We start from the raw sequence: 9,848 nt of genomic DNA, 5'->3' as shown, positions 1-9,848 counted from the left end.
ACGTTGCATCATCCTGAGGCGCGCAGTGCGTTCTCCCAGGGAAGTTGTTCCTGGATCACAGGACCCTGGCATTGGTGGGCTGCACAGGCTCCCGAGAGGGGAGGTGTGGATAGTGACATGTGTTTGCACACAGGCTTCTTGGTGGCTGCAGCAGCAGCCTTAGGGTCTCATGCCCGTCTCTGGGGTCCGTGCTGATAGCCGCAGCTTGCGCCTGTCTCTCGAGCTCCTTTAAGTGGCGCTCTTAATCCCCTCTCCTCGCGCACCAGGAAACAAAGAGGCAAGAAAAAGTCTCTTGTCTCTTCGGCAGCTCCAGACTTTTTCCCGGACTCCCTCCCGGCTAGCTGTGGCGCACTAGCCCCCTTCAGGCTGTGTTCACGCAGCCAACCCCAGTCCTCTCCCTGGGATCTGACCGAAGGCCGAGCCTCAGCTCCCAGCCCCCACCCGTCCCGGCAGGTGAGCAGACAAGCCTCTCGGGCTGGTGAGTGCTGGTCAGCAGCGATCCTTTGTGCGGGAATCTCTCCGCTTTGCCCTCTGCACCCCTTTTACTGCAGTCTCCTCCGCGGCTCCGAAGCTTCCCCCCTCTGCCACCTGCAGTCTCCGCTCGCGAAGGGGCTTCCTAGTGTGTGGAAAGCTTTCCTCCTTCACAGCTCCCTCCCACTGGTGCAGGTCCCATCCCTATTCTTTTGTCTCTGTTTTTTCTTTTTTCTTTTGCTCTACCCAGGTACGTGGGGAGTTTCTTGCCTTTTGGGAGGTCTGAGGTCTTCTGCCAGCGTTCAGCAGGTGTTCTGTAGGAGTTGTTCCACATGTAGATGTATTTGTGGGGAGGAAGGTGATCTCCACGTCTTACTCTTCTGCCACCTTGAAGCTCCTCCCATAAAGTCATTCTTAAGGCAACTTATTGCCAGAAAAAGTTTAGACTACACAAAATTGCATCTATTATTTGAAACATGACGAATAAGAGAAAAAATTCTGAAACACTTTTTTTTAAATGGGAAGAGTATTCACTTTAATTATGCTCCAAGATGTTACAGAGCTAGATTAACAAATTTCAGTCAGTATGAAATAGATTTATTGTCAATATTCAGTCATAATACAACCCAGGTAAATGAATCATTACTTTATACAAGGCTCAGGTGTTTAAAATCTATCTCAACTTTACACATGTACTATAAAATGATAAATACTTAAAATGACAATGCAAGGGAAAATATTATAAAAAATACAATTGTTGTAGACCCTTGTATGAAAGTTCTTTAAAGTTCTGCCGTAAGGAATAATACCATGCTACATATCAGAACCAAAAATAAAGTATTTTCCTTGAGGTTACAATGCTCAGTGATATACTGGATGCACTCTAAAATACCATGCCTGACAAGAATCAAAAGAAACAAGGCCTTCAATAATGTTGAGAGAAAAAAAAAAGAGAGAGGAGTAATCAATTGTTATATGCTGATTTCTGCTGCAATGGCCTCTTTAAACAATTTATAGCACTGTGGAAGAACTGAAAAAGAAGGGGACCAGTCTCAGCTTTATATAAAGGATTTCCAAATCAGCACAAACTCAGACAATGTTAAAAGGTACAGTTCCCAATGCTCTCCACTCTTCAACCATTTACATGGACTCCTTATACTAAGTCCGTGTTTTTTCTCTAATTTCTTCCTAAGAGCTTACCAAACACACTTTCTGTTTTCTATTATCCAACATACAAACCAAAAGGCATTAAGCACAACAATAATATCTGTCAGTCAAGTCAGTTCTAAAGACACCAATTTTGGTTTAGATATTAATCATGAGATTTACACATAACCATCCTTCTTCCACACACACTCCCACCTCCCCTTACAAACTGACTTCATCCTAAACTGTGAAGCAATATGAAGCTTTAAGATTTTTTTTTTTCCTTCATCAATGATTTGCCTGTTGCCAAGCTGCTTGGTTGGCAGCAATATCAGGAGTTGTTTGGAGTGCTTGGTCAGAATAAATAAAAAGGATGTGATCAATGAATTACTGTAACCTATCAAAGTGGGCTTCTACAGGCAGACATGAAGAAGTTACCTTTAGACTTCTCTCACTCATTTCAGAAGGGAGAAAAATGTGTCTTAAAAGGGAAAGGAAAAAGATGAGATAAGGAAATACAGCAAAATACTAATACTGTAGTAATAGGAAAGGGTATGCTTATAGCCAACCTACCTCGTGGGGAAGTTTCTGGCATAAAAATCAAACTTTCTCTCTCTCCCATTACTCTTTGCACAAGATTAACAGTTGACTTACATCAAGAGAGGCAGAAGGCCACTGAACACTTTTCTTCAAAGGTAGGGAATTTCTTTTTGAAATGCGCATTAGAGAAAGGAGGAAAAGGTAGGGAAAGCTCACTCAAAGAGGTCCTCAAACATGCGTTGTCCCATTGCTATGTATGCTTCCTTTTCATCTGGTGTCATTTGGGCCACCAGCTCTGGCTTCTGGCTCACTTCGCTGTAGGAGAACGGACGGCCAGCCACCATGACAATGGGGTCATCTGCTACTTCCTCAAATTCATCATCCTCCTCATCCTCTTCCCTATGATGTGCAGCCACAGCTGTAGCACAGGGTGGAGAGTCATCATCTGACTCACTGGTCTCACTCTCAGAGTCACTGCCATTGGCAGTGGTCACAGGAGCAGCCGCCCCTACTGAGCCTGCTGTGGCAGAGGGGGTCTTCTTCTCATGAATGAGCAGTGCTCGCATGACCTCCTCATTATCATCTGGCCCCGCACGGCCTTCCTCACGCTCCTGAAACGAGTCTATATCTAAGCCACCTGGAAGGAAAAAAAACCAGAAAGTCAATATCCTTAAATATAAAAGGCATTCCTTTATAACTAATAAAATATATAATATTTTAATATATTATATTTAAATATAGGATAATATTATAAAATAACACAGACTTCACCGGTTCCATTTTTTGAGCTACTGTCCATAAGATATTCAAAATGTTTCTCACAAACTGGAACTTAAGTAGCATAATGGTTAAGTACAGTTGACCCTTGAACAATGTGGGTTTGAACTGTGCAGGTCCATGTATACATGGATTTTTTTTTTTCCAATAGTAAATACTACAGTACTACATGATCCATGGTTGGTTGAACCCATGGAGGTGGAGAAACCATGAATTTAAGTTATACTCAGATTAATCCCTGCACTGTTCAAGGGTCAACTGTACATGGGTTGTAAGAAATATATGGCTTGGATCTGAATCCTGGTTCTTCCACATGCAAGCTGTAACACTTTAGGCAAGTTATTTAGTCTCTCAACTTTGGTACCTTTTTCTGTAAGATGGGATAATAAAAGCATCTATCCTCTAGGGCTCTGGATAAGAACATGAAATAATGTCTATGAAGGACCAATTTTGTAGCTGGCATAATAGGACATCAAAATACGGCTCCTCATCTTGCTCAGAGTAAAAGCCAAAGGCCTTACAATGGCATATAAAGTCCTACATCATCTGAACTCCTCCTGCCCACCTACTTATCCCTTCTCTTATCCCTTGATCATTCTGCTCCTGTCACAGTGGCCTCCATGGTATTCCCTGTACACACCACACACACACTCCTATCTCAGGGCCTTTGCACTGCCAGTTTCCTTTGCCTGGGATATTTTTCCTCTAGGTATCCATACCCCCTTGCATCTTTCATGTCTTCACTCAGATTTCACCTTCTTTCAATTCATCCCTACCTCTAATATTCCCAATGCTCTATTTTCTTCCCCATAGCACTTATTTTCTAACATAATAATTTATGTCTACTGTCTTTGTCACCTGCTTTCCACAGCTGTAGGTTCTCCACAACAGATATTTACCTTTTTTATTCAGTGATATATCCCATGCACCCAGAATAGTGCCTATTGCTTGTTAGGCACTGAATAAATATTTGATGAATGAGTGAATAAATGGCAGTTTTATTTTCCTGAAGCAAATTAAGTGTACTTTGAACTGTTTATCTAGGAATCTAGTATCAGAAATGAAACTTCTCCCACCACACACCTCCTATCATTCTGTGTACATATTACAGATGAAGAATTTAAGAAAAACATTTGTATTCTGAAAATAATACAAAATATAATGCCATTTAAATACATAAAAGAATTTAAAATGTTGATTGAAACCTGACTCTTTGATTCAAATCCTGACTCTTAACACTTATTAGCTGTATGATTTTGGCCAAGTTACTTCATCTTTTTCTGCTTCAATTTTCTCAAGTACAAAAAGGGGGGAAAACAGTATCTACCTCACTGGATTATTGTGGGTATTAAGTGAATATTTGTGAAGGCCTGGCACTTAGATTAGTGTTACTTATTATCAAGAGAAGACCCAGAAATGACCCATTCTGGCCATGGATGAAGTGAAAGTATCTTCTCATTAACATATTAGAATGAATTAGTTGTAACCCTGGACATTTTAGAAAGTATAGAACTCCTGAGATAAGATATTGGGCACATAAGAGAGAGAAAGGGAAACAGGAATTGAGAAGTTAAAAGTTTAGATCAGAGAAAACAGACTTTTGATAACATTGATGTAAAAATGAGGGTTAAAATCAAACTTAACCATTTTAAAATAGTGCCAAAGGCTGAACCTCCTCCTTAGAGCCCTTATTACCAATGCAGTATTTCAAAAGGAAAAAAAGACAAGGAATGTATGCAAGTCTCTAAGACTTATACACTTCTAAAAGAATTTTCCAAATACCTTAATATTACCAACATAGTATTTTGAATAATGTTTAAAGTAAATATAAAATTAGAGGAAAAGCAATTTAGTTTTGTAAACTAAATGAAGTCATATCTAAAAGATTTCTGACAAGGTTCTTGAGAGATTTAGCCAAAAAAGGAATTATTCTGTTACAGATGAAGACAGAAAACAAAAAATAAGGATAAATGAACAAATCTCTAGATGGTAAGGTAGAAACACTAGTTCTAGGAACAGTCTTATTTAATAGAGTTATAAATTACGAAGAAGATGTGTCCTGGGAAACTGTCAAGTTCACTGATGATGCTAAGCAATTCTGGGTTCTTAAAGGCCAAACTGATAGCAAAAAAATATAGGAAGAGCTGAAGGTTGTATAAGTGGGCAGAAAAGTGGCAGATCTATTTCATTATTGGCAAGTGTAAGAAAATCTGCCTATAGAAAAATAATCTAAAATATACTAAAAAACCTTATCCAAGCTATCAGATAAAGGGCAGAAGAGAGTCTGAAAAAAATCTCTGCACATAATTCTAAAGTTGTTGGTCTTAATGTGCTTCCAGAAACAAAGCAATAAACTGTCATGTAAAAACTAGAAGGATATTTGAGATAAAACTCAAATAATTAATGATAAATTCATGCATAAATAACATGTATTGTTCTGGTCACTAGGTCTCAAGTAAAGTATATTACAATTGGAGATGGTCCAGAAAAAGATAATTAAAATAAGACAAAAACTGTAGGTGGAGATGGCTTGGGGGAAGAGAACGCTTTGTAAGGAAAGTAGAATCAAAAGGAATTAGAACTTTCAGTAGAGTAATAAGGACATGACTGAAGTCTATAAAATTCTGAAAGATGTTAAAATAACTTGAACTCTGAGGAAAATTAAGTGTAGGACAAATAAGAGTCACTTCACACATTCACTGGATAGAGCCTATTCAACTATAATAAAACCTAACGAAGACAAATTTAGACATAAAAGCATATCCTATTTTATACACAGAAGGAAATATTCACAAAAGGGAACAGGGTAGACTAGATGACTTATTTAAAGCCCTTATGATTCAAGTTGTACCATTCTAGGAATTATAAACACTGACTGTTAAACATATGAGCCTAACTGTATACAATACTGGCTAACAATAGTTTTATTTCATTCGATTTTGTTCCTAAGTTCACAGAAAAAAAGGCTTGGTTGCTTCAAGAACAGGCAAGAAGCCAAGTTGGGGAAAACGAACCTATTAAATAGTTGACAGCCTAACTACTATGTAATCTAAACCAATATGCACCAAAATAACTAAACCTCATAGCCAAGGTAATCAGTGGGAAGGAGGGAGAGTAAAGTATGATTGCCAAGGAAAACTTTTTTCTGGTTGGAATTAAAACACCAAAGAGAATCACACTAGAGAATCACACATCTGCTTTTACCATGACTACGCAACTCCACACTACATTTACAATTCTTAGCATACACAGTAAAGAAATGCTAATTGTGAAGGGAAAAGAGGTTAGAAAAAAAAGTCAAAAAACAAGTGGTTTTTAATTACTGATGATTCTTTAGTATTAAAGAAACAGACTCAAGTGATATGTTAGCAATGATACATATCCTAGGAATAGGGGTGGGTAGGTTCTAATGCTGATGAAATCTAACCAGAGGTAAAGACTCCCTCTTTCACCTCTGTTTCCCAGTTTCTGAGCAATACTTATCCAGTTTTAGTCTCCCATTTTCTACCTAGTCCTAAACCATCATCACCCAGTCTCTGAATCCAGTAATTCGAGACTAAAATTTAAAAAGTAAAATCGTGCAGTTCTCAAGCTTCTGATTATTATATAATCCTTAACCTTTCAGGGCTCACAGAGATTTCCAAAATCTTCTAGTATAAAGTTTTGCCAATCTTCTTGGATGGTGAGAATCCTTGTCTTTACTCATTTGGTATCTTTTTATATATTTCAAGTAGCACATCTCCTCGGTATTTATGAGGAGACAACATAAATAGTTTGGACTAGTATATAGTTATGGTTCCTAATTCAAAGAAACAAAAATGCATGCAAGTTAGGGCAACAGAAGATTAAAGAAGAAATGAATTTAGCCACTTTGAACACAAGAGTACTTTTTCAAGAAATTAACATAAAGAAATGACAATTTCTCAAATCTAAAATGGAAATTTAAAAAGCTGTCTGTTTTTTCAACTAAGTTGAAGTTTAATACAAGTCTACTGGTTGGTTTTAATGCTTGTTGCTCAATTTACTTCCTGCTATAATGCAATTGTTTTATAAAACAGACACAGTGGGTTTCCAATAAAACTAAGAATTGCCCAGGTGATTTCCTAAGGCAAGTTCATTTTCTACCATACCCAAGACATATTCATCTTACTTCTTCTACTCTTACCTTCTTTCATCTCTTCAGAACTATATGCTCCTTGGACAGTGCTCTCTCTTAACCAAATAGGTCTCTCTTTGGCAGATTTCCCCTCCAGTGAGGCTCGATGAAGATCTTCTTGGTCATCCATGTTAATGACAACATTCTGAGTGTATAAGTCCTCATAAGAGGGACCCTTGGTGGCCCATGCTTCCCGGTGGTGCCCACCTGCCAGGCCAGCAGCTGCAGCAGCAGTTGCTGCACGGTCCTTGCTATATAAAAAGATTAGAGGAGGAAGGGAAGAAGAAAACTTGAAGTCTTGGTGCTAGAAAAGAAGGGGAGCTGGGGAAGTAGTTACTGAAGAATTACATATAAATTCTATCTAGCAATCATGCACACATGCTTTCATAATTCTGGAAAATCTGCTCTTATACCCCAGGGTGAAAGTTACATTGGTTAGAACAACACATCATATTTATATTTAAGTTCCTCAAACACTGAATCCTCTGGTGTATATAAATGATTGAGGTTGTACAGATTAAGATGTTTAAATAAGTCTACTTAGAGAGAGGGGAGAATGAAATAGTGACATAATCCACTTAAAGATACTAGTCTGGCAAAAATCTCTTCCAGGAACATCTTTGATGAGTATTTTGTTTAAAAACAAAATAAAAACCCCAAACAAAACAAAACACATGTTATATTTTAAAAAGCATGCTCTCAGCTCAACCCAGAAGAATTCAAAGTAGTTCTGTGGACTTTTCCCTTTCTTTTGTGTGTTGAGAAGCTAGAATAGTATTCTACAAAGCCAGACTTCAACTCAGAATTAATATTCTGCGACTCACCAAATAAGGCAAATCTTTATGCAGAGATCAGCTTCTTTTCAAGTTGTATCTGTCCATCTCTGCACCTATGCTGACTCTCCATATCCAGGCCCAACCATTATTTCTACCCCACAGCAACCATGATCTATTTCTGAGTCTATTTTGTTTTGCCTTTTACTTCTACTACCCATGATCTTCTTAGTCTGTTCCAGGTTGGATCATTCCTTATCCTTCTCTAGTCACTTAATGTTTCCTCATCTCTATGAGTTTTCAGTCTTTCTGCTGCTCCCCGTTTTATCTGATTGTTTCACTTTCAATGTACTCCACATTCTTTTGAATATACCTGATTTTCTGTGTGTCTAAGCTCACACCTTGTCTTTCTTTGCCTGCTACTGATGCTTTCCTGCATCAAGTTCTAGGCATGACTGTCCCTCCTTTTCTGTTTAGACAGCTCTTTTATTGCATAAACTATCTTCATATTTCATGAACTACCTGCTTACTTAGTACCTGCTCTGTATCTTTCTCCATACCTTTTGCTGTGTTCTTTTCTGTGTCTGCTGACTGATTCTCTTGGCCCTATGTTTCTCCTTTACTTCTCTGCCATTTTTCCTAAATCTTTTCCATGAATCCTGGACTGTCTCCTGTGTAGTGCGCTGTCTCATTCTGAGCCTAAGCAATATTTCTTCATTTGTCTTTAAGTTCTGTATCAGTTTTCTCTCTCAGAAGCCATTCACTGTTTTTCCTTCTCTTTGGTCCTACTTCATATCTGCTTACTCCATTGCTCCTCATTTCTTCCTGGGCCCACTCACATCTACTTGAGTTTTGTCTCATGTTTAGTTGAGATTTCTCTGATGTATACTACTATCCACGTATCTGATTGGCCCATTACATCTCTCCCTGAGAATACTGTGTTTCTGACCAACCTCTGGAGGTAATCTTGGGTTCATCCCATCCCTCCCTCCTGTTCTGCCTCTGGATATCTACAGACCCACTGCCACTTTTTCTATCAAAAAAATGCACCCTCTCTAGTTGTACAAACCATGCTGATCTGGTCACTTAATCCATGCCTTGTAACTACTGCCTTTAGCTGTACCAGGGCTGCTTTGTAAATCACTCTTTCCTATAGCTTTTTCATCAGTTATTTGCTGGCCCACTCTGAGTCTAGGCCTACAAGGCCATTTCTCTGTACCCAATCTATCTATTTGTCTTACTATATTTTAAAGTCTTACGTTACAGCTGGAAATAACTGGTTTCTCTCTACCTTTTATTCCTTTCTGCATTCATCTAATGTTACTTTTTGCATTATTTACTACATTTGTCTCAATTTAATCCATATCTGTCCTTAGTCATTCCTTTTCTATCTTCCATGTTGTCTTCTAAAAGGCTTCACTATAATATGACTGTGCTTAGTCTGGTTTAAGTTGTCTTTTTGATTTTTGCTTTCTCTCAAGCATTCAGTTTTCCCTTCTCTCTTGGCCTGATCTGTGTTTTCATGTTGCTGTGCTCACTCTACATTCTAGTCTCTCCTCTCTCACCCAGTTGTCTCGTTGACTCCTTTTAATGTCTCTTCTATCTACAGCTAACGTTCTTATCTTGTTGTGCTGAGCCTGTCCTGTATGCTTGTCTGCGCCCACATGTGTCTCCCTGAGCTAGCCAGATGCCTTTTCTGTCTCTTTCCACCCACTCAATGTTTCTCTAGTTCTGACCTGGATAACTACATCCTGTCCTTATTCATCTCTCCTTCACCCAGAATCTTAAATGATTCACTCACTCTTTCTGAAGCTATTGTTTCTCTATATCATCTTGAACACATAGTTTTCATCTATGCTGTATATTTAGCATTAACTCTGAAGACTATCTTCCAAAGGTTAGCAAGTGTTCAGTACTTTGAGTAGAGAAGAATAAGGATAGAGAAAAAGAACAGGACAATTCAAATAAATGTTAGCATGAGACCA

General features: G+C 38.5%; 1 protein-coding gene across 2 annotated transcripts in view; it reads right to left on the bottom strand.

The window, feature by feature from the left end:
* Nucleotides 1–1,237: 1,237 nt before the first annotated feature.
* GTF2E1 (general transcription factor IIE subunit 1) overlaps nucleotides 1,238–9,848 on the bottom strand; it is a 48,837-nt gene continuing 40,226 nt past the window's right edge. For both annotated transcript variants that reach the window (XM_061193149.1, XM_061193150.1), the window contains exons 4-5: nucleotides 7,100–7,341; nucleotides 1,238–2,794 (exon numbers count right to left, since the gene is read on the bottom strand). In XM_061193149.1, coding sequence (XP_061049132.1) covers nucleotides 2,370–2,794; nucleotides 7,100–7,341 — 667 coding nt within the window. In that variant the 3' untranslated portion in view covers nucleotides 1,238–2,369. The remainder of the gene's footprint in view (nucleotides 2,795–7,099; nucleotides 7,342–9,848) is intronic.

The sequence above is a fragment of the Eubalaena glacialis genome, chromosome 6 (genome assembly GCF_028564815.1).
Source record: "Eubalaena glacialis isolate mEubGla1 chromosome 6, mEubGla1.1.hap2.+ XY, whole genome shotgun sequence".
NCBI lineage: Eukaryota > Metazoa > Chordata > Mammalia > Artiodactyla > Balaenidae > Eubalaena > Eubalaena glacialis.
The sequence above is the reverse complement of the archived record's forward strand: the minus strand, read 5'-3'. Positions and strand labels throughout refer to the sequence as shown.